General features: G+C 43.0%; 1 protein-coding gene across 1 annotated transcript; it reads right to left on the reverse strand.

Moving 5' to 3' along the window:
• Positions 1 to 1,370: 1,370 nt before the first annotated feature.
• VDAC2 (voltage dependent anion channel 2) lies at positions 1,371 to 22,225 on the reverse strand. Its single transcript, XM_053582229.1, has 10 exons — positions 21,836 to 22,225; positions 21,571 to 21,625; positions 20,489 to 20,557; positions 19,409 to 19,458; positions 13,841 to 13,993; positions 13,694 to 13,746; positions 12,740 to 12,967; positions 10,371 to 10,521; positions 2,993 to 3,050; positions 1,371 to 1,757 (listed from the first exon to the last, which is right to left on the reverse strand). Exons 2-10 carry the CDS (start codon positions 21,599 to 21,601, stop codon positions 1,666 to 1,668), a joined length of 885 nt encoding a protein of 294 aa, XP_053438204.1. The 5' UTR covers positions 21,602 to 21,625; positions 21,836 to 22,225; the 3' UTR covers positions 1,371 to 1,665.
• Between the last annotated feature and the right edge of the window lie 3,390 nt (positions 22,226 to 25,615).

The raw sequence follows: 25,615 nt of genomic DNA on the forward strand, positions 1-25,615 counted from the left end.
TCTTTCCAGCGCCATCTATTAAGGGAGAGGGAGCCAGGCTTTACTGAGCACCTTCCAACCAGGTGCTTAGCTGTTTAAATCTCTCCATCCCACAGGAAAAGGTTCTGGCCACTAACATTGCCTCAGGCAGGAACTGCATTAGCATTAGAATACAATGCTACAGCCCTGGTAGTGGAAGTGTAACAAGAATTGCTGAAGGCCACAGGCAGCCACAGCTGGTAGTTTTTTTGGACAATCTTCTTCGGGGACCTGGCTGTAAACATACCCCTTTCTCTCTGAACTCATAAAAGCATATTAAGGTGCACATGGGTAAATTTAAACAGATCCCTGGCCAGGAGGACAACTGGTTAACTAAGGGGCAAGCAGGCTATGAAACCAGGTTTCCTCCCTGCAGGGCACTGCCAGCAATGGTTTGAAGTTATCTGGTCTATCTGACATTTCTCTTATGTATCCTGAGTACTAGACTTGCTTTCACATTTAGCTTCCATGGACATCTTAGCAGTTTTTCTTACCTACCCAACAGATCCTGACTCAAGTTGGTTCAAACTCCAACCGTCTATCAGTCACATGTCTGAAGAAGGCCTTTCAAGCTTCAAATTGTTCTTCAGGTCTAGTATTATAGATGTGTTGAACAGTTTGTTAAGGGAGAGATTTTCTTCAAACTATCTTCTCCCAAAAGAAAATTTGCTCTTTACTATTAGTGTCTACCACTCATGCCCAGGCGAAGGCCAATGGGCAGATGGCCTGGTCTCCCACTTAGGCTCAGCTTTTCAGTGTCTACTTTGAAGATATGAGTAATGACCCTCACTAGGTCCCGTGTACACCCTCCAGCCCCCACAGTCCCTCAGGTTCCTGACACCTGTCTACTTGTTCCATATCTACATCTCCTTTTCATTGTAACATTCAGCACTAGCCTTCATTTTCCTTTGTCACTTCTTCTCTAACTCCTCCTGGTTGACACAATGTAGTTCTGCACAAACTTACAAACTGAAAAGTATAAAAGCGTGTATCCTCTTATTTTATTGTAGTCTTAATTTAAAAGTTCATGGAATTATTCTAAAGACAGAGGGCTCTGTGGCACATTATTTTGGTAAAGAGCAAAATGCTCACCAGAAAAATAACGTATTAGCTAGATACTGGGGAGATCTGGCCCCTAGCTGGCAAAAATTTTTTAACTTTACAAATACTTGGAGTCATTAATAATTATATTTGTTTTATTCATAATTTGTAATGTTCTGGGATACCAAAATTCTAACGATGGCTGAATTAAACAAAAATGTTTTAACCTCGTCTTAAAACATCCACTGATCCATCTCATTCACTGGCAATATTCAATGTTTAAAGGAACATAAAAAACATGCACGCAATTGCACAGTTTTCATAAAGGTCTATTTCATTATTGGTGGGTAGCGCATTTAACAGTTAAATACATTTAAATAATGTATAGGTGACGGCACAACCGCAGCATTGGTAACTAGATAGATAACCAATTCAACTAGAAACCAACTAACAAGTAACTGTCTAAATATTTAAAATACAGCTCTTGTTTGATCATCCTTTGTTTCGATCACCTTCTTGGGGAGAAAAGAGCCTGCTGGTCACAATGGAAATATATTAAGGCCAAATCTTCTGATATCCATTCCCAAAGGTTTCTTTTCAGCTAGATTAAGCCTCCAACTCCAGGGCAAGCCCAAGTTTGTGGCCTCCAGCATTAATGCTCTTCCCATCTACGAGTGCAGACAGTGTAAGCTTCACACCTGTAAACAAAAGCAAACCACCATGACATGCCTGAAACACCAGTCTCAGTCTTCGTCAATAACCACCCAGAGCCTGTCAGTTGACCACAAACAGCCACCAGAGGGTGCTTGGAAAGATCTGAGACATCAGAAAAACTGGGCTGGGAAAGCACCACATAAGCAGCACTGTTGGTGCTCAGTAAGGCACCAAGTCACAAAGCATAAAAATGTTAATGTTTTATGATCTGCATGCTAGGGCTGATGTGTCTATGTCCACAAAACATATATTTTTTTGAAGTATATTCGAAAAAGGCCAGGCGCAGTGGCTCACACCTATAATTCTAGCACTCTGGGAGGCTGAGGCAGGTGGATTGCATTAGCTCACAGGTTCAAGATCAGCCTGAGCCAGAGTGAGACCTCATCTCCAAAAAATAGCCGGCTTTATGATGGGCACCTTAATCCCAGCTACTTGGGAGACTGAGGCAAGAGAATCACTTGAGACCAAGAGTTTGGAGTTGCTTGACACCATGGTACTCTAGCAAGGGTGACAAAGTGAGACTCTGCCTCACCAAAATATATATATATATAGTAAATGTTGTAATTGGTGAATGTGGAGAAAGAGTATACTATTGTTCACTGTACCATTCTTTTGACTTTTCTTTAGGTTTCAAAATAGTCAAAATAAAGTGTGAAGGAAAACCCTACTGGAGGGGGGGAAAGTTCCTGGTAATTTAGAACCTTACTGGGTCGAATGGCCAAGAACCAGCCATCACCTGGGAACTCCTTAGAAGTAAAGAAGCTCTCTCACACCAGACCCTGAAGATCAGAATCTGCTTTTCGACAAGATTCCCAAGGTGAGTAAAGCGCACATTGAAGTTTAAGAAGAGCTGCTTGCTCTGAAGAACACAGCAAGGTTCTAAATATTATGCAAAGTAAACAAGACTACACACAGGAACAATGAGTGAACTTTGATAAAATAAAGATATACAAGATATTTCAGACACGAGAGAGGAAAATGAATAGGGAATGGAGAAATAGCTGGGGGATGTGCCATGATAGATACAAGTTCCAAATGGCCCAGCAAAAAGCAAAACAAAAAAGGAACATAAACTTGTGGCAAAGGTTAAGTATGTATTTATTGCACTCTTCTTATAACTCTTTTGCATGCTTGAAAGGTTTCCAAAATAAGAAGCTAAGAAATGAAAACTTATTTTAAAATACTGTCAAAACAATCCTACTTGATCAAGAATACTTACCAGGCCTCAGAGTTTGAGTGTAGCCCACTCCAATTAAACTAGAGTTGTTGACTTTTGCCTAAAATAAAATTCAAAAACAACTGTAAAAATATATACATATATATTTGAATGGAGAGACAAAGACCCTATATGTTTCCCCACGATATAATCATGCAGTATTGAGCTTTTTATTCATATATGAGCTAATATATTACAATTTAACATCTTATGTTAATCCAAACAAAAGCAAGTATGCTTAATTATTGTCCATTCAACTCAAAATCAAACTGTCAGGACACAATACTCCACCTGATATCCATCGGAATGTGTCCAAAGACCTCAAACTTCCCATATAACACAAGTGCCTAAGCACTCTAATAAAAAAATTGTCCTTTTGTTGAGACTAGTCTAGTACTACAAAGCCAGGCCAAAGTGTGGCTGTCCACTAGGCTCACTAGAGGTGAGGCACACTTACCCCCAAATGTACGGTGTTTAAATCTGAGACTTAGTTATACGCATTACTATTTTCAGGGCTCTTTCTTAAGAATCAAAACCATAAACGTCAGAAAAATCTCCAAATGGCAAGCACTTCTGATCATTCAGATCATGTAACAATCTTTTACTTCACATTCTCACACCTCTCATTAATGATGTTGGTTTCTGGCTGCATATAAATAACCTGACTCTGCTTGAGAGGAGATTCCAAGGGGGCATCATTTACTAACTCAAAGGACCCTGCCTTCTTTGCATAATCCCAGCATTTCAGAATTTATTTATAGACTTTGAAGCACTGGAAGGAACCCTGGAGAACAAGACATATTAAGGAGAAGCTCTTTCCAGTTCCATTCTCTACCACCGGTAACAGCTCTAAGCCATACCAGAGACCTATGACTATAAAAGGAGACACCTGCCCCACCTCGAGAGCCTAAATTGTTTAGACAGACAATTATGCTCTTCAGCATTAAGGTAACTAACGGCCTCTGGGAGCAAAACAGATTTGGAGATTGTAGGATAATATTTAGAAATAAACATATCCTACATCAAGCGCAGAAAGTAAATTCAGTGTGAGTTTAAAATGACTTGCTTTTCTTCCAGAGGCTTAAGGGACCTGGACCCCCGTGGGCTACACGCAGAGTTGGCTTCCCTGGAGTTATTCCATAAGCCATTTCTCTGAAGCTGTACACCCCGTGAAGCCTGAGATCAAAGGGCTTGCTGCCCTTCCTCAGAGATACGGGCCAGAGGGTTGACATATGTTAACAACATATTGTCAGAGGTCTATAGGTGCTCTGCCCTGAGGAGAAGACACAGTCATTACTTCTTACTGAGTAAACTGAGTGAATGCTTGAAAATATTTTTCCATTAACTCTGTTCCCCTGTGGCTACTTTCTTCTTTATGATTTTGTTTACATACCTGCCCGGAGATTAGTCAGTGTCTAGAAGAAGATGTTTACCGCAAAAGTGATTGTGTTGATGTGGTAACAGGATATTTCCTTTTTAGTTGATTTCAGATAGGTAAATTGAGGTCATGGTGAAAATAACAGATAATAGATTGTGTACATGACTAGAAAGGTATAAAATCAAACCCCTAAATAAAGATCTTCGCTACACGCCATCTCATTTCGTGTAGTCTGTTTCTTGATTTAATAATTACAGGAGCGAGTTTATACCCACGGCAAAGCTGCTGTTCCTTCGCGTCTCCGGTCACGCAACAGAGATGATGAGACGTCTACACTCTTAACATCAAGGCAGTTGGATTCAAGCTCCTTTTTTTTTTTTTTTTGAGACAGTCTCACTATGTTGCCCTTGGTAGAGTGCTGTGACATCACAGCTCACAGCAACCTCAAACTCTTGGGCTCAAGCAATTCTCTTGCCTCAGCCTCCCAAGTAGCTGGGACTACAGGAACCCAACACAATGCCCAGCTACTTTTGTTGTTGTTGTTCAGCTATTTTCTTTTGTTTAGCCGGCCCAGGCCAGGTTCGAACCCACCAGTCCTGGTGCATGTGGCCAGTGCTCTAACCACTGACCTATAGGCACCAAGCCAAGTTCCTATTTTTAACAGTGATGGAACTGTGATGGGGTAGAAAAAGCAAACTCAGTTTCTCCCACTATACTCACACAAGATGGATTCCCCACACATGAAGCAAGCAATAAATTCTGCAGCAAATACCAGCTGGGTATTGTCTAACTTGATGAAATCTAGAGATACCGTAAGATCCCACAGGTTGGGGGTTCCAAAACCAGGTAAATACAACATACTTGTTTAGAGACCTGCCACCCAACGCGTAATAGTGTTGTTAAGAAGACCTTTGTTCTAAACCCCATTAATTTCTATTTTACTCATCCTATTTCTAAAGAAATGTTGCTCTTCCTTTTAGTTTCACCTCAACATTGTTTTCTTTACTTACCTTCTTCTAAAAATTTCCACCAGCCTGGGGTAGGAAGTCCTCAGACTCTCCCCTGGGCCTTTCACCATTCTTTTGTTGATTAACCTAATGTTTTGATTAGCATCTGTAAGGTCCAGGAGGGGAAGGCAAGACACCAAAGCAGATGAGGCTTCCTAAGGTGGCTTTTTTGGGGGGTGTCACTGTAAGGTTATGTGGAGTTATCCGCATTAAAGGGGCACCCTTAACCACAATCTGGGTAATAGGCATATTCAAATAACGGGTGACTATTCTAGTCATCAAAAAGCCAGTCCCACATGGCTTGCATATGAAGAGTATCAGCTGCTTCACCTGGGGTGTTCCACTTGGCATTTGTTTACAGTTGAGGTAGGCAGTCTCCCTTGGGATAAGCACACTTTACAGAGGCTTTAATCCAATCCACCACATGGGCTGTTCTGGCCCCCATAGCTCAGTGGGTTAAGGCGCCAGCCACATACGCTGGGGGCGGGGGCTGGCTGGTTTGAACTGGTGTGAGCCTGCCAAACAACAATGACAACTACAACAACAACAAAATAGGCTCAGCACCCATAGCTAAGTGGTTAGGGCACCGGCCACATGCGCCAGAGCTAGTGGGTTCGAACCCAGCCCCAAGCCTACTAAACAACGACAACAACAAAAAAATAGCCGGGCGTTGTGGCAGGCGCTTATAGTCCCAGCTACTTGGGAGGCTGAGGCAAGAAAATCGCTAAAGCCCAAGAGTTTGAGGTTGCTGTGAGCTGTAATGCCACAGCAACTCTACCGTGGGCGACATAGTGAGACTCTGTCTAAATAAATAAATAAAATAAAAATAAGACCAGACACTGCTCCTAAATTACTCTTAGAATTCCACTTAAAAGAGGCTCCTCAGGAAGCCAATGATACCATTCTACAAAATCAAACAATTCCTTCACACTGTACCTTCTGGTTTCAACCCTGTATTGGTTTTGCTTTATGACTGCCTTCGTGGTGACCACAGGTCTTAGAGGTACTTTACATTATCTCTGCATAATTTTTTCTTTGACGGCAGCTTTGAGGCTGGTGGCCAAAGGTCAGATGACTGAAATCTGAGCTTGGGCTATCTATCACCAACGTCCCACATAGCACCTTTACTTTCCAAATTCCCAACTTTTTTTTTTTGAGACAGAGTCTCACTTTGTTACCCCGGTAGAGTACTGTGATGTCACGGCTCACAGCAACTCCAAACTCTTGGACTCAAGTGATCCTCCTGCCTCAGCCTCCCAAGTAGCTAGGGCTATAGGCCCAGCTAGTTTTAGAGATGGGGTCTCATTCTTGCTCAGGCTGGTCTCGAATTCCTGAGCTCAAGCAATCCACAGCCTGGGTCTTCCAGATAACAGGATTACAGGCTTGAGGCACCTGGCCCAGCTTCATCAATAATTTTTAACTTTAGTAACAGGGAAAAGCACAGCTGCTGCCTCTCTACTGTGGGTGACCAACCATATGGCTACCAAGGAATCAAAAGTTCTGTCTGCCACCCATTTATCATTTTTCTTCCCAAACCCACCATTTCCATGAATCAAACATTCTAGCAAATCTTGATCCTGACTCCAAATTTGAGAGGATATAGAAAAGCAGCAAGAAGCAAACTTTATCCTACAATCAGTTCTACAACAGATACCAATTCTCTTGCCTCAGCCTCACAAGTAGCTGGGACTAGTAACCGGCCACAAAGCCTGGCTATTTTTATAGACAAGGTCTCACTCTGGCTCAGGACGGTCTCCCAACTTGTGAGCTCAGGCAATCTATCTGCCTCAGCCTCCCAGAGTGCTGGGATTGCAGGTATGAGCCACCGTGCCCAGCCTTACATTTACCAGTTTTTAAAAAGGGTATTACACAGCCGGACACAGTGGCTCACACCTAAAACCCTAGGACTCCGGGAGGCCAAGGATTGCTTGAGCTCACAGGTTCAAGGCCAGCTTGAGCAAGAGAGACCCCATCTCTAAAAATAGCCAGGCATTGTGGCGGGTACCTGCAGTCCCAGCTACCTGGAAGGCTGAGGCTAGAGAACTGCCTGAACCCAAGAATTTGAGGTTGCTATAAGTTATGATGCCCTGACACTCTACCAAGGGCAAAAAGGTGAGACTCTTGTCTCAAAAAAATAAAAATATGGTTCAGCGCCCGTAGCTCAGTAGTTAGGGCACTGGCACATGCACCAGGACTGGTGGGGTGGAACCCAACCCGGGCGTGCTAAAACAAAAAATAACCAGGCATTGTGGTGGGCACCTGCAGTCCCAGCTACTTGGGGAGGCAAAAGAAATCACTTTGAGCCCAAAAGTTTGAGGTTGCTGTGAGCTATGACATCATAGCACTCTGAAGGCAACATAGTGAGACTCTGTCTCAAAAAAATAAAAAGGATATTTACAAAGGATATAAAGGCATGCATAAGGCAAGCATGTGGAAAAGGCAAGGAGCTGCCATGCTCTGCCTAGTATGCCAACCTCCATGAACCTCCACATGTTTTAGCTATCCAAAAGCTTGCTGAACCCTGTCCTTTTGGGTTTTCTTTTCTTTTTTTTTTTTTTTGTAGAGACAGAGTCTCACTTTACCACCCTCGTTAGAGTGCCACGATGTCACAGGACTCACAGCAACCTCCAGCTCTTGGGCTTTCGCGATTCTCCTGCCTCAGGCGCCCACCACAACGCCCAGCTATTTTTTGGTTGCAGTTCAGCCGGGGCTGGGTTTGAACCCACCACCCTCGGTATATGAGGTCGGCGCCCTACTCACTGAGCCACAGGCACCACCCTCCTCTTGGGTTTTCAGGAGGATTCATTACAAGGGCATCACTGATGAAGCCACTGGTGATCAACTTAACTGGCAGCCCATTTCCCCTCTCCAGAGGTTAATGGGTAGAACTAAAAATTCCAACCCTTTAATTATGCCATGGTTTTTCCAATGACCAGCACCTTGATACCTAAGGGTAACCATCCAACAGTCAACTCATTGACATAGAAAAAGACACTTAACACTTTGGAGATTCCAAGGATTTTAAGAGTTTTATGCCAGGAAACAGGAGGAAGACTAAACACAGGGTGGCCATAAAGTTCATGTGCAATGAAAATATTACTTCACAGTATCACAAGAATCAATGCTTCTCAGTGCTGAATTGGGGTGACAATCAACACTACTTAGGTGGGAAATGCTAGTTATGTTTCCAAACTAATTCCCAGGAGTCACTTAATGACATTAGGCACCACGCTGCCATCCCATGTTAAATGAACTTCTACTGGCTAAGAGATGTTTCTTTCACTAGTATTAAATCTGTGATGGTACCACAGGCATATACAAAAGAACAGCAATGCAACTACCAAAGAATAGTGTGCAGTGTGAGTGCTGAGGTTTTTATTGCTCTAGTGAAGTTAGAAACAGAGAAGGGAAAGATAAATGAATCACTGCCTTGTCAATGGGACTAGCATTCAGGGTGCTTCTCTCTGATTACAACTATGCTAAAATAAAAAAAGATTTGGGGGCTTGGCACCCTGTAGCTCAGTTGAGAAGGGCGCTGACCACAGACACCGAAGCTGGTGGGTTTGAGCCTGCCCCGGGCCTGCTAAATGACAACTGCAACAAAAAATACCCAGGCATTGTGGCAGGCGCCTGTAGTCCCAGCTACTTGGGAAGCTGAGGCAAGAGGATCAGTTTAAGCCCAAGAATTTGCGGTTGCTGAGAGCTATGACACCACAACACTCTACTGAGAGTGACACTAGAGTGAGACTGTCTAAAAAAAAAAAACTGGGGCTAAAACTTAAATGCCTAAATCATCAAAACATATTGACCTCAGCAATGAAGAACACTTTAAGTAACAAAAATAACTTTCATGGATGGCTTTACTTTCTTTCTTTCCCATTCTGTAATAGTACAGACAGTCCCTGATCAGTAAGCAAAGGACACACAGGAACAGCTGCTGATCAGCTTGACCAACCCCTCAGCAGCCCCTTACTTAACTGAATAAAGGGCAGAAAGAGCCTAAGGGCAAGATTAGGATGGCCAACCATCCCAGTATGCACAGAATTTGGAAAGTAGGACAAAGTGCTCAGAATGCAGAACTTTTTTTTGAGATAGTTTTACTTCGTCGCCCTCGGTAAAGTGGCATTTTTGGACTCAAACTTTTGGACTCAAGCAATTCTCTTGCCTCACCCTCCCAAGTAGCTGGAATTATAGGTGCCCACCACAACACATGGCTATTTTTAGAGAGGGGGTCTCGCTCTGGCTCAGGCTGGTCTCAAACCCGTGAGCTCAGGCAATACACGCACCTGGGCCTCCCAAGTGATGGGATTACAGCCATGAGCCACCCAGCCTGGCTGGATGCAGGACTTTTAGAGGACAGTCCCAGGCAAAGTGAGATAAGCTGGTCACCTAGATGAGACTGAAATCGAAAGAGGTCTAAGCCTCAGTCCACCTTCTACCTCCTGACCAGTTGTGTCTTTTCCCTAGCCAAGCTTTACTTTAGTTTCTTTACCTGCAAAATGATGTGTATCAATGACCTCTCAGACCAAATCTAAAGCTATTTCATAAACTATAAACTACAAAGTCAAAATAATGATTCAAGTATTGTTATTCTCTAATATGCATAAATCTGCCTAGGGCCCAAAACACTAACTACATCTATCAACACTAATCCAGCAGCTTTTGAGGTTAAACCAACTGGTCTGGAAATCAAGCCTCTAATACTATCTCCACAGAAATAGCATTCAAAATTGTTATCCCAATCTATCTGTAAACTGAGGATTTTTTTTTTTTTTATTGTTGGGGATTAATTGAGGGTACAATAAGCCAGGTTACCCTGATTGCAATTGTTTAGGTAAAGTCCCTCTTGCAATCATGTCTTGCCCCCATAAAGTGTGACACACACCATAAACTGAGGATTTTATAAATCACAGTTCAACTTTTCAACACAATTCAATATACCAAAGATTAATTCCCAAAAGCAAAACCACCATTCTATGCCTTCAGAAGTACTCACAGAAATGGAAGCAGTGGGATCCAACTGGTACTTAGCTGCAATGCCAAAACGAGTGCAGTTGGTACCTGATGTCCAAGCAAGGTTTACTGAAGTGTCAAGGTCTTCACATACTTTCTGATAAATTGATCCTCCAAATTCTGTCCCATCGTTGCTATAAGATATTTCAAATTAGTAAATCTACAACAGACAATGTAATGTCTACAGCATAGGCTGATTTGTAGCATTATATGTATATAAAAGCCATTGCTCATGTGGGTCTTTAATGTTCCACTGAAACTTTTTTTTTGAGACAGAGTCTCACTTTGTCACCCTGAGTAGAGTGCCGTGGCGTCACACCTCATAGCACCCTCAAATTCTTAGGTACAAACGATTCTCTTGCCTGAGGATCCCAAGTAACTGGAACTACAGACATCCGCCACAACACCTGGCTATTTTTAGAGACAGGGTCTCACTCTGGCTCAGGCTAGTCTCCCACCTGTGAGAGCTCAGGAGATCCTCGAGCCTCAGCCTCCCAAAGTGCTAGGATTACAGGCATGAGCCACCGTGCCCAGGTCCACTGAAACTTAGAAGTTTTATGAAAACTCTTTTCCCAGTTTACATTCAATGCAAGGATTAATAAAAATAAACCCTACCAGTACATCCACCCAGTGAAATGACCACCTGCTGCTAACCTATTGCAAATACATAATGCTATAGGAAAATTATGAAAATCTATTAAATGGGGGGGAAAGTTATCAAACAACCTTTTTATATACATATACACACACAAAACATCAAAACATTAACTAAGATTATATACCTAGCTGGTAGAATTATGGAAAACATTGGATTTCTTCTTTGTGCTTCTCTGTTATTTGCCAATGCAATATTTTCATAATGGGAAAAGAAATTTTAAATCCTGTCCATATAACCGTCTAATTTGGGTTAGGTAGAAACACCATACACTTTAGGCAATCCTATCAAATCAGCACCCCCCACATCATAGGTAAGTCAAACAAATGCACTGGTAGCAGCATGCCAATGCCTAATGCCTATTCCTTTTTTTTTATTTTTGAGACAGTGTCTCATCACTATGTCACCCTCAGTAGACTGCCGTGGCCTCATAGTTCACAGCAACCTCCAATTATTGGGCTTAAGCGATTCTCTTGCCTCCCAAGTAGCTGGGACTACAGGCGCTGTTTTCTTCTGTTGTTGCAGTTGTCCTTGTTCGAACCCGCCACCTTCAGTGTACATGGCTGGCACAGAGCTTCTAATGCCTATTCGAAAAATACAAAGCAGCAGGGCATGGTGGATCACACCTGTAATCCTAGCACTTTGGGAGGCCGAGGCAGGAGGATTACTTGAGGTGAGGAGTTCAAGACCAACCTAAACAAGAGTAAGACCCAGTCTCTACAAAAGCAGAAAAGTTAGCCAGGCGTCTCAGTGCACATCTTTAATCCCAGTTACTTGGGAGGCTGAGGCAGCAGGATCACTAGAACCCACAAGTTTGTGGTTATAGCTAGCCTGAGAACAGAGCAGGATCCTGTCTCAAAAAAAAAAAGTCTATAGACATACCACCCTAAATGCCCTGATCTCATGTGATTTTGAGATTGGAAAATAGAAAGCACACCAAGTCTTATATGAAATACTCTCTCAGCACCAAACGTCAGACTAACCTTTTTTACTATATGCTTTTGAGGATGTTTTTCTTTTATGTTATAAAACAAATCTTTAGTTTATACCTATATTAATAAGTGACAAGAAACATCAAATACCATTCTCTAGCTGGTAGATATGGTAGATCACACCTCTAATCCTAGCACTCTGGGAGGCCAAGGAGGGTGGGTAGCTTGAGCTCACAAGTTCGAGACCAGTCTGAGCAAAAGCAAGACCCCATCTCTACTAAAAAGAGAGAAACTGAGGCAAGAGGATGGCTTGAGGCCAAGAGTTGGAGGTTGCCATGAGATATGATGCCATGGCACTTTCCCCAGGGCAACAGCTTGAGACAGACAAAAAAAAAAAGAGAGAAAGAGAGAAAGAAAGAAAAGAGAGAGAAAGAAAGAAAGAAAAGAGAGAGAAAGAACAAAAGGAAGGAAGGAAGGAAAGGAGGAGAAAAGAGAGAGAGAGAAAGAGAAAGAAAAGAAAAGGAGAGGAGAGAGAGAGAGAAAGCAAGCAAGCCAGGCATTGTGGCGGGCACCTGTAGTCCAGCTACTTGGTGGAGCAAGAGAATTGCTTGAGCAATTGCTGTGAACTATGACATCAGGGCACTCTACCAAGAGCAACAAAGTAAGACTCTGTCTGAGAAAACAACCAACCAACCAACCAAATACCATCGTCTGAGGGCCTACATCCCTACCTACATCATAATATCCCATGAAGGAAATACTTACACATTAGTGTGTAGCTGGAAGTCCCCAGTCCTGTAGCCTACTGCAAAGTTATTCCTTGTCAGCTTTGATTTGGCACTGTCAAAGGTCATCTGATACCCAGCAAGCCAGCCCTCATAACCAAAGACAGCTGAACCATGGATTGCAGGTCCAGCAAAATCAAAGTCAACATCACAACCAAGGTTTATACACTCCCTCCTGTAAGAGGACTTGATTTTACCACTCTTCTTTCTGGAAAAAGAACAAACTGACTTAAAGCTGATGCCAGTGGAAAAAGCTGATGCAAAGAGCACAAAACAGCAACACGTTGACTGCACACTAGAAAAAATATTTTTCCCTTTGGACCACAGTGTTTTATTACAAAAATAGACTAAAAACTTCAAAAACAAAAGGATCCTTTCTAATTCAAAAAAAAAAAAAAAGTCTTATTTTTTATTGTTTTCTGTGCATGAGTTATATGCAAGACAAGAGGAGGTGAGGGAGACATGCCAACTAACAGCAAAAACAGCTGCGTAAAGGTTTCACAGCTTTACCTGGTCCTGGGCTCAAAACTACCATGAGTTAAATACAACTCACATGGTATTTAATGTGTTACATGAACTGCAATAAGATCAGGAAGTAAAAAAAAAAAGCAGCAACATAATCACAGAGTGCAAAAAACAGCAGAGTGAACTAAAGACCAGGATACACAGGGTAAATGGACTGCAATCATCGTAAGAAAATTACTTTGCAGCACTAACAATCCGTCACAAAAGCCTATTAGAAATACGTTAATTACCCAAGTTAGTCCCACAATCAAGGGGCAAATATCTGAAAACAAAGCAGTGACAGCAACCAGTGTTCCGATAGTAGAGATTCACCACAAGGCAGCTTTAGGCTATCAGTCAAACATACATCCTTCTCACATATACAAAAGATGCCTCTTAATATAATACAGATAAAAATGGCTGTGCTTACCCTGTGTTTGGCGAGAAGGTAGTATCAAATGTCAGTTTCAAACCTTGACAAATCTATTTTGAAAGAAAAATAATTTGCTTTCAGCTTTATTTCCTTTTTGAAACACAAAAATAAAAATTAATACTAAAAAATAATTCAAAATGTTACCTGGTCTTCAATTGCAATTTCTGTTCCCAAAGTGTTATCAGTGTTCCATTTTTCTGTGAAAGTCAGACCGTACTCACACCATTTATATTTGGTCTCCAAGGTCCCAGTAACTTTACCAGTGTCTGTGTTAGATGAACCAGATGTTGAGAATTCCTAATAAGACAATAAATAACTCCATGAACTTTCTCGTAAGCCTGGAAGAATTTACTGCCTAAGTGACACAGGCAAAAAAAAATCCACTGAAACATTTGGTAATTTCACTAATGCTCCTTTTTCTAACTTTCTAAACACTCTTAATCTTCAGTACTGTGCTACTCTCTAAGTACAAAAGTGACAGATGGGGTGCAGTGGCATGTGGTGGCTCACTCCTTTAATTCTAGCACTCTGGGAGGCCAAAGAGGGAGGATCCCCTGAGGTCAGGAATTGGAGACTAGCCTGAGCAAGAATGAGACCCCCATCTCTACTAAAAATAGAAAAAATGAGCCAGACCTCGTGGGCACCTGCAGTCCCAGCTATTGGGGAGGCTGAGAGGCAGGAGGATTGCTTGAGCCCAGGAACTTGAGGTTGCTGTGAGTTAGGCTGATACCACGGCACTCTAGCCTGAGGGCAACCGGGTGAGATTCTGTCTCAAAAAAAAAAAAAAGAGTAGGGCTAGGCACAGTAGCTCACGCCTATAATCCTAGCACTCTGGGAGGCTGAGGCGAGTGGACTGCCTAAGCTCAGGAGTTTGAGACCACCTTGAGCAAGAGCAAAAGCCTGTCTCTTAAAAACAGCCAGATGTTGTGGCAAGCACCTGCAGTCCCAGCTACTTGGGAGACTGGGGCAAAAGAACTACTTAAGCCCAAGAGTTTGAGGTTGTTGTGAGCTATGACACAATAGTACGCTACCAAAAGCAACAAAGTGAAACTGTCTCCAAAAAAGAATAACAAACTACCCTTTCAGCACTGACTACTGCTACCTTACTTACACAACTGACATTTCCAATCACTCTACAACTTAACCTGTAGTTATTTGTCAAGTGAACAGCTGTATACCTTTTAGAGAAACCTCTGCTTTTATCTGGAGTTCAAAAAACGTTGATGGAAGAAAAATGGGTATTTTGGCCCTGCATCAAATCTACTTGACTGAAACAGTAAATACATCAGTATGGTTCACCACAGATCTCGTCATTACAATCAGTTTGTAACTGAGACTATTTATTATGCAATGTTTCCTGAAAATTCATAAAGGGAAAAGCACCCTATAGTAGCAGTCCATACCATAAACAAGACAATTTTTCTTTCTTTCTTTCTTTCTTTCTTTTTTCTTTGAGACAAAAAGTCTCACTATTTCGCCCTTGGTAGAGTGTCATGGTGTCATAGCTCAGAGCAACCTCAAACTCTTGGGCTTAAGCAATTCTTTTGCCTCAGCGTCCCACGTACCTGGGACTACAGGCGCAGGCCACATCGCCCGGCTATTTTTTTAGAGATAAGGTCTCACTCTGGCTCAGGCTCGTCTTGAACCTATGAGCTCAGGTAATCCACCTGCCTCAGCCTCCCAGAGTGTTTTTATTTTGTAGACAGAGTTCATTTTGTGGCCATTGGTAAAGTGCGATGGCATCATAGCTCACAGCAACATCAAACTCTTGGGCTCAAGTGATCCTCTTACCTCAGTTTTTAATTTTTAGTAGAGACGGGGTCTCGTTCCTGCTCAGGCTGGTCTCAAACTTGTGAGCTTAAGCAATCCACCCACCTCGGCCTCCCAGAGTGCTAAGATTACAGGTATGAGCCACCACACCCAGCCACCAAGATATTTTTTCCAAAAATTTCATTGATAATCTCAGTATTCTATTTTTCTGAACAAAAAGCCTTCACCAGGTTTCATTCCTTTCCAACCATTTCTCATATTCTCATTCAAAAAAAAAAAAGTAGGTGGAAGGATTTACAGATTTATTCTATAGCTGGTTTATATCACATATAATATAAAGTATAATATGTATACAGGATACCATTAGGGAAAAAAAAAATCTAATGCCAGTAACAATCTGAAGTACATTATATTATGTTTATAGCAAATACAAATAATCTGCCAATCCCTGACTGCACATTAATTTAAGAGGAAGAAATATGGAGGGCTTATCCAAAATTTAAAACCTGCTGCAAACAGCTGCCCCTAAATCTAATAATCTCACACAGTGTAGCATATAGGTTGAAATCTACATACCGAACTGTGTAAATTGAAATTGAAATCTGAACGTTGAAATACTAAAATGCTCTCTTGGCATTTTAATTTGTCTACTAAAGATGGCTCTAATATTTAATTACTAGAAAGCCACAATAGCTGACCTGGAGACTTCTCAATAAAGAGACTTCAAGCAGAAACTGTGATACCTGCAAGTAAGGAAATACCAAAATTCTACCAATAGAGGGAAAGGCCAGTTATCTTTCATTTAGAGAACAGAACTTTTGTGTAACTATTACTCTGCAGTTAAATGGACAGAAATCCTTAGATCTTATAGACAATCTCCTGAAATTAGACATTTTCATTATCAGCAAACATAGCACTCAATACCCATACTAAGAAGCAGTGCATTGTTAGGAAAGAACACTGGATATAAAATTAGTACTCTGATAACCAGGCATTGTGGCAAGCACCTGCAGTCTCAGCTACTTGGGAGACTGAGGCAAGAGAATCACTTAAGCCCAAGAGTTTGAGGTTGCTGTGAGCTATGAAGCCACAGCACTCTACCAAGAGTGACATAGTGAAACTCTGTCTTTAAAAAAAAAAATTAGGAGTTCGGGTTCCCAGTTTACTAAATTAATAACATCAAGGAAGTCATTTAACATTTTTGGGTCCATTTATGCAAATGAAATTATAAAGCCCACTACCCCTGGAGTACTAAACTGAAATTACACTGTGAAAGTTTTGTACATTTTCATGTTCTACACAAAACGAAAGCATTATTAAATTGATAAAGACAGATAGACAGAGATAGATAGATAAGGAGCATGTTCTTCCACAGAGGTCCTCAAACTACGGCCCGCAGGCCACATGCAGCAGTGTGATTGTATTTGTTCCTGTTTTGTTTTTTTACTTCAAAATAAGGTATGTGCAGTGTGCATAGGAATTTGTTCATATTTTTTTTTTTTAAACTATAGTCCGGCCCTCCAACCGTCTGAGGGACAGTGAACTGGCCCCATTTAAAAAGTTTGAGGACCCATGTTCTAGAAGATGGTTTTAATGGGGAATGTGTATGAGTAGCTATTTTTAATCCCAAGTGACAACAATTTGTGACTCGAGTCCTCACCACTGCCATCCATCAGCACATAGATCAAAAGCCAGTCTACAGGGCCGGGCACAGTGGCTCACACTTGTAATCCTAGCACTCTGGGAGACCGAAGCGGGTACATTGCCTGAGCTCACAGGTTCAAGACCAACCTGAACCTGAGCCAGAGTCAGAGAAAGATTTTGTCTCTAAAAATAGGCAGGCGTTAGGGCGGATGCCTGTAGTCCCAGATACTTGGGAGGCTGAGGCAAGAAAATCGCTTGAGTCCAAGAGTTGGAGGTTGCTGTGAGCTGTGACAACAGAGCTCTCTACAGAGAGCAACATAATGAAACTCTGTCTCAGGAAAGAAAAAAAAATAATAATTATATATATATATATATACACACACTGTATCTAATCCAGCTTCTAATATCTGTCACGATCTGAAACCTACTTTTATAAAACTTTCCTTAATCATATACAGGATAATTTCCTCTCCAACAATCTAAAAAAGAAAACCCTAAAAAATAATACTCAAATTATTGGAAAAAGATCTATTGGTAACTGATCCAGTTCTCTGATTATTCCCAGTTTAAAGTTTTTTTGTGTGTCTCCAACTAGAAAGTGAGCTTTTTAAACACCTGGATTCAGTCTTTTTTAGATGTGTTTTTGCGTTTCAACAAATACACATCAAGTGTTTATAAAGGCCATCTACAGATTAACAGTGGGAACACAAAAAACAAATACCAAATCACTGCTCTGTAACCTGTTAACTTGGCCAAGTAAGTCATTCAACCATACTCAGTTTACTTTCAGACCAAAGAAATCAAATGACAGACATGGTCAATCTAAAACCCCAGAAACACAACAAGCGTAGAAGTTAAGAAACTACAACGTGATTAGTTTTAGTAAATAACAGTTACATGTACCACAGCAAGAATTTATCAAAATAACCAATATTACAACATGCACATACTATGCCCACTACCAAAAAAAATCTCAAAACAAAAAATTTTTAAGGAAAATTACACACTGGTTTGGCACCCATAGATCAGTGGTTAGGGTGCCAACCACATGCACTGGGGCTGGTGGGTTCATACCTGGCGGGGGCCAGCTAAACAACAAGGACAACAATAACAAAAAAAATAAAATAAAATAGGCAGGCCTTGTGGCGGGCACCTGTAGTCCCAGCTACTTGGGAGGCTGAGGCCAGAGAATCGCTTAAGCCCAAGAGTTTGAGTTGCCATTGCACTCTACTGAGGGCAACATAATAAGTCTCTGCCTCCAAAAAAGAAAAGAAAAGGACGGCGCTTATGGTTCAGTGAGTAGGGCGCTGGCCCCATATACCAAGGGTTGCCAGTTCGAACCCGGCCCCAGTCAAACGGCCAAACTGCAACAAAAAAATAGCCAGGTGTTGTGGCGGGCACCTGTAGAGGCTGAGGCAAGAGAATCACCTAAGCCCAAGAGTTGAAAGTTGCTGTGAGCTGTGATGCCACAGTACTCTACCAAGGGCAACAAAGTGAGACTCAGTCTCTAAAAAAAAAAAAAAAAAAAAAAGAATGAAAGAAAAAATTACACAAAATTAAATTTTATTTCACCCCTGTTGTTAAGATCAAGACACCAAATACCAAAATATTAACCTCTCTAAAAGTATTCAAATCAAGATTCCCTAAATTCACAAAATACAAGTAGAAATCTCCATGAAGGACTGCTAGAAGATGGACATTACAATAAATGATTAGTGCACTCCAGTTAATAAGTTACTGATTACTTTCATGTCCAGAACTCCAATAGGCATTAAAAGTAAGGGTTACAAAAATGTCTAACAGGTTCTCTGCCTTCAAGCAGTCCCACACAACCAACCTTTCCCAATTTCCTTGTGCATAGTTATATGGCAAAAGTCAACCAGAAAATCAGAAATCATATCTAAAGCCAAAATATATCACATTACATGCAAATCATTTAAGATTAACTCTTTTATTTCATTGAGACAGTCTCACTTTGTTGCCCTCAGTAGAGTGCCATGGCTTCGCTGGTCATAGCAACCTCAAACTCTTGGGCTTAAGCTAGTCTCTTGCCTCAGCCACCCGAGTAGCTGGGACTACAGCTGCCCGCCACAATACCAGGGTATTTTTAGAGACAGGGTCTCGCCTCGAACTCGTGAACTCAGGCAATCCACCCATGTGCTAAGATTACAGGCACGAGCCACCCGGCCTAGGTTAACTCTTCTTTAAGATAAAGAGGTACACATCTTTCAGTTACGATTATTTCATAGGCAAAAAACTATAAAGTTCATCAGAACTTATAAGACAGATAACACTCACCACACCACTGCATGACTTTGTTTTCACATCTAGTTTCACCAACCCAAATCCTTCAATGAGAGCAAAGGATAACAAAATGATTATTTTGTATAAAAGATGCAAGCAATTGTTAACTACACATAAAAAAACAAGATTCCACATTTTGGGGGGCGGGGATAAAAATGTTGATATGCATCATTTCAATGAAAATTTTTAAAAGCCTTTTCTATATAAAATGACTTGTAAAGGGCAAAACCCCTGTATGTTGCTTTGCCTACTGTTTTGGTATATGGCTGGCACAAACACAAAAAATTGCTTTCAAACTACATTTAACCCTAAATATCAGATTAGAAAAATCATTCAATTTAAAGCTCAGATTAACCAATAATCTACCATAATACATTTAGGATATTTATGCCAAAGGGGTATCTCCAATAATCTAAAGGGGAAAGGGGCTGTGTAGAACAAAATCTTCTAGAAGAAAAATTAACTTGAAAAAGCTCCTAACTCTTTGAAGGACATTTAGGAGTCACCACCATAAACTCTAGTCAACCAAGGTCTAAACTGTAACTGAAGATGATGAAAGCCCAAACTGCTTTTTCTGAAAGGTTAAAATTCTTGAGCTATAGTTTGAAAAATATGTGGGAAATTGGGATGAAGGGAAGATTATGGATTGTAAACAAACTAGTTAATGGAAGTTTAAGTATCTAATAGAAAAATAAATGCAGCAAGATATTTAAAATTTCAAAAGATTAATTTGATTTCCCTAAGCAATCCAAAAACACATATTAAATTTTTATCTAAAATTCTTTTTTAAAAGTTCTTACCAGGGTGGCGCCTATGGCTCAGTGGGCAAGGCCCCGGCCCCATATAACGAGGGTGGCGGGTTCAAACCCGGCCCTGGCTGAACTGCAACCAAAAAATAGCTGGGCGTTGTGGCAGGCGCCTGTAGTCCCAGCTACTCGGGAGGCTGAGGCAAGAGAATCGCTTAAGCCCAGGAGTTGGAGGTTGCTGTGAGCTGTGTGATGCCCCGGCACTCTACCGAGGGCCATAAAGTGAGACTCTGTCTCTACAAAAAAATAAAAAAATAAAAGTTCTTACCAAATCCTTTGTTGAAAATATCTCTGGCAGCTTTGCCAAGGTCAGCATATGATGGAGGAATACACATTGCTGGTAGAAAGAAACATTTCATTGTTAATGTTCCTGTTCTCCTCCTTTCTGTCCAAGAACTAGACTATAACCCACTGCTGATCTTTAAGTACAAGCAGTCCAACATTTTGATGCCACTAGGAGCTATAATAAAAATATACTCTGATGATCCACAAGGGAGACAGCCCCAATGAAGACTTATTTCTAAAGTGGGTAAGCACAGTGGTTATACAAACTTGGGAAATTCCTTCCAAAACAGAAAAACAGACTTTCCATACCTAAATTTACAGTACTTAAAAAACAGCTTCACTTCCTAGTACTGGACAGTTACAAAGAATCGAACGTGAGTGTGTATGTATGAGCTGAATTAACTAAATAAGATAAAACCAAAACCTAAGATTAGGCCCTTTCCCCTGATGTATCCCTCAGTGTCCTCACTAAGATCAAAACCAACATTCCGGAGAAGAAAGAGAAGGGAATTTAATACTCTTGGAACTTATATACTCAAACCTGGGGAAAACACTGCCACCCATGCTTCTTTCAAGTGTCCACATCAACTACATATCAAATGGCACTTTAAACATATTAACACGACTCTCAAGTCTTCAGCCAATGCAGTGCCGCTTAAGGGCAAGCAATCTGAGCTTGTTACACCAACTCATTCATTCTACAAAGCACGTCCACGCCTTTAAGAGCACATGTAATGACCTTGTGCTCTCACAAGGGGGATTACTATTTCCTCTAGAAAAGTTACTGACAGAATCCTCCAAAAGCAAAATTCAACAATAAGTTTTTGCTTTAGAATTTCTCAAACACATGTACAAAAATTAAAGGTGAATGCGGCTGCAGACCCCGGGCCTAGTTCCCCTACCCCAACTTCAGCAGCCTAACCCCTCCTCCACAGTAAAGTTGATCATTGGAGTGGCTACCAAAAGGGGACAAATTTCCAAGTTCACGGAAAACTTGAAGGGTAACAAATTAGGGGTTCCCCGAACACAGTCGCCCCATCCCGTAGAGATCCCTGCTCTACTTACGCCGCGCGCACGTCTGTCCGTAGGTCGCCATGGCGAGACCGCGCGAAGAGATGATCTGCGGGAAGGACAAGAAGTGCAGTCAGTGGATTTAGAGGCGGGTCAAGGGGCCACAAGGAGGTCTCGGATGGAGAGGAGCGAGGCGAGGGGCCGGGGGACAGCGCGGCCATCTTAGGGAACCAGGGCCGACCCTGAGTCCGGCTCAGGCCTCCTGCTTGGCCGCCGCGGCCTACGCTCCAGGATCGGCGTAGGGCGGGCGCCGCGGTACCTGGTGGTCTCCTGAGGGGCGCCGCCACCGCCGCTCCACTCGCAGCTGAGGCCGCTCGGCTCACTCGCGATCAGACTGCAGCTGCCGCGGCTGGAGGGCGAAGTGAAGGAGACACCGTTCCGCCCGCCGCAATCCTGTCCTCCCCAAGTCAGGACCCCGCTTCTGCCCCCTGGGCTGTCCGCCGCGCCTGTCTCCACGGCAACGCCCGCTGCTCACTCTAACCTGCTCTAGAACGGCCACGTGGACCGAGGACACCCCCGCCCCTGGGGTGGGCTGCCTCGGTCTGTCGGCTGGTGCTGGGAAGGCAGAAGCCGCTGGGCCTCGGCTCAGGCAGCGACCAGGGCAGCCCCAGAGACGAAGGGGCGGGGAACGGCGGCGGCAGTGCGGCGGAACCTCGCGGGAGGGGGATGGGGCGGCGGCCCCGCGCGGGCACGTCACGGGCGGGGCGGGGCGTCAGGCGCGTGCCCGGCGGGATTGGGCGCGGCTGCGCAGCGCCAGAGTCACGTACACTTTGCCAAGTCGCTGCCGGCGTTGCTGCTGGTCGCCACAGAAACAGTCCCACGTGTGAGGCTCATGCTAAGGATCGGCCGGGCGTTACCCAAGACTATCCCGAGCTAGCGCAGCGTGCGCTGCCGGAAGATCGTTTCTCTCTCCAAGCTCAGGGGGCGCCACCTCCTGCCCCTCGCGCCCTTCCTGCCTTCGCCCCCTTCCCACCAATGCATAATTGCCCCATTGGGCTGGACTCTGCACCGGAGAGGGTCTGTCGGTTGCCGCGTCCTCAACAAACTTGAATAGATCTCAGAGGGCTCCACCCCTTCTCTCATTCACGCGTCTCCAGCCTCCTCCCCACACAGGCCTGGGAATGCGTTACCCGCGCACAGAACTATAGCTGTCTCAGACGAGCCTGAGCATGCGCTGGGCCCACCCTCTTTTGCACCGGTGTCCTGGAGAAAATGTAGGAGTCATGCTGAGCAGGCTTTAGAATGCTGCACCCAAGTTATCTGGGGGTGCAGCGTACGTGAGGGAGCTGTTAAATTTATAAGAAACCATATTAGTTTGGACTGAGCTACTGCACCAGACCAAACTAAAATGGAGTTACTCATTTTCAAGTTCCACCACTAAGCCAAAACTGAGATCTTTGGCCTACCAAGAGAGAGATGCTACCCATATCTTCTAACAGGCCAGTTTTAGTTTGCATGATAAGGAAGTCCCCTGTGCCTTAACCTTTTTTTTTTTTTCTTTTTTTTTGAGATGGAGTCTCACTTTGTCACCCTTGGTAGAGTGCCTTGACGTCATGGATCACAGCAACCTCGAACTGTTGGGCTTAGAGCTCACAGCAACCTCCAACTCTTGGGCTTAAGCAATTCTCTTGCCCCAGCCTCCAGAGTAGCTGGGACTACAGGCGCTGCCACAACGCCCAGCTATTTTTAGAGACAGCGTCTCACCGTGGCTCAGGCTGCTCTTGAACCTGTGAACTCAGTCAATCCACCCTCCTCAGCCTCCCAGATTGCTAGGGTTACAGGCGTGAGCCACCAGGCCTAGACCCTTGTGCCTTAACCTTTATGAGAAAAGTAACTTTGAACTGACCAGTCTGCTTTTTGTTTCGTTTCTCCTTTCCTCAGCTCTTTCTGTCCCTAAAACCAACCTTCTCGGCTTGGCTTACTCATTCTGTTTTGTAGAATGAGGTGTTAACCCAATTCTAGAATCGCAAATAAAAGCCAATTGAGATCTTTAAATTTGTTGTAATTTTGTCTTTTGACAGAGCCTACAGGAGGTAAAATGAGCAGTCTAACGAAATGGAAGTGAGGTGAATTGGGACTCTGGAATCAATCCCCTATCTCAGTGATTGATCCCTCTACTTTAGTTTAATTTAAATAAGATGAAGTGATTTTTAATAGCCATCACCCATAACAAAGCTTCTGCACCCCCTACCTCTTCATCTGGCTCTGAAAGCCACCTACTCAAATGCTGTCAAGGTTCTATCTTCTTCCTAAACCAGAAAAAGGGTCTCAGCACCTGTAGCACAGTGGTTACGGTACCAGGCACACACACCAAAGTTGGCAGGTTCTAACCGGTCCTGGCCAGCTAACCAACAATGACAACTGAAACAAAAAATAGCTGGGCCTTGTGGCGGGCACCTGTAGTCCCAGCTACTTGGGAGGCTGAGGCAAGAGAATCGCTTAAGCCCAAGAGTTTGAGGTTGCTGTAAGCTGTGATGCCATGGCTCTCTACCACATAATGAGACTCTGTCTCAATTTTCAAAAATAAATAAATAAAAATAAACCAGGAAGAGGATGACTAGGTGGGCTTCTGCAATTCAAAACCTAGATTAAAGGTGCAACCTGGTAATTTCCCCACCATGAGCAAGCCCAGCCAGTACTATTGCCTGTTGGTGGCTGGGCTTACTGATGTCGTTAAAGGTTAGAAGGGGAAAGTCTTTGTTTCTAAGAGATCACCAACTAGAAACCCTTATTCACGCCATTCAAGCTCAGACTGGTCTGTCTGTAATCAGCCTGGCTCCCCTGGGTAACTGGTCTGCTTTGATGCTATTATGAGGCTAATGGCACAGACTGACATCCTCATCCCACCTGCACCATAACACACCACTTCCCAGGATGTTAAATTAGTCACCTCCATTACCTGCTGCAGGGATTATTCACATTGTGCATTATCTGTAGCGATTTTTAACCCCCAGAGAACTTTACTTTCTCCTACACGTGTCTGAGGTGTTACCCTTTACAAACCCAAGGAATGTACACAATACCTAATGATGGGAGTGGGGGTGGGGATGGGGAAGATGTGTGGCTAAACAAGGAATCATGTCAATTTTTTCCCAAAGTGGGATTCAGTAGATACATCTGAATGATTATTCCAAAAGTCCTTTAGACCAAAGGTGCTTTAGTAGCAGCTACCATTAATTGAGCAACTATCTTGTGTCACCTACAGGAGAATCAAAATCCATTGAGATGCCATCCCTGCTCTCAGGCACTTACAGTCAAGTATATGAATAGGTGTCAAGAACTGTGATGGTCCAAGATTTTACCCTACTTGCAAGGTAGCAAGTTAGCCCATCATAGTTTCAGAGGTTCATAGATGCTGGCAGAAGACATGAAACTCATGGGTCAAAGACAAAGGACTACTAAACAACAATGACAACTGCAACAACAAAAAACAATAGCAGGGCATTGTGGCAGACACCTGCAGTCCCAGCTACTTGGGAGGCTGAGGCAAGAGAATTGCTTAAGCCCAGGAGTTCGAGGTTGCTGTGAGCTGTGATGCCACTGCACTCTACCCAGGGCAACATAGTGAGACTCTGTCTCAAAAAAAAAAAAAAAAAGTGCAATCTGTTCTCTCCCCTAGAGATATGCTACCTCTTTTCTCAGGCTATGTGCTATCCTTGGAAAGATAGTCTGAGACAAAAACTGCTATAAGATATATAGAAACACTGTGGAGAACTGTTCCCCCACAAAGGATGGGGCATGGGAGAGAGGTCTGCAGGAAGAGGGGCAGGTGTGAGAGTAAAGAAGATTCCATTACAGATGAAAGAGTTGCAAGGGCGACTCCTGTGGCTCAAGAAGTAGGGCGCCGGTCCCATATGCCGGAGGTGGCGGGTTCAAACCCAACCCCGGCCAAAAAAGAAAAAAAAAAAAAAAAGAAAGAGTTGCAAATACAACTTTTGTGGAGGTGAGTTCTCACTGTGTTGCCCAGGCTGGCCTCCAACCCCTGAGCTTAAGCGATCCCCTTACCTTCTCCTCCCAAATAACTGGGATTACAGGCATG

The sequence above is a fragment of the Nycticebus coucang genome, chromosome 3, assembly GCF_027406575.1.
Source record: "Nycticebus coucang isolate mNycCou1 chromosome 3, mNycCou1.pri, whole genome shotgun sequence".
Taxonomy (NCBI): Eukaryota; Metazoa; Chordata; class Mammalia; order Primates; family Lorisidae; genus Nycticebus; species Nycticebus coucang.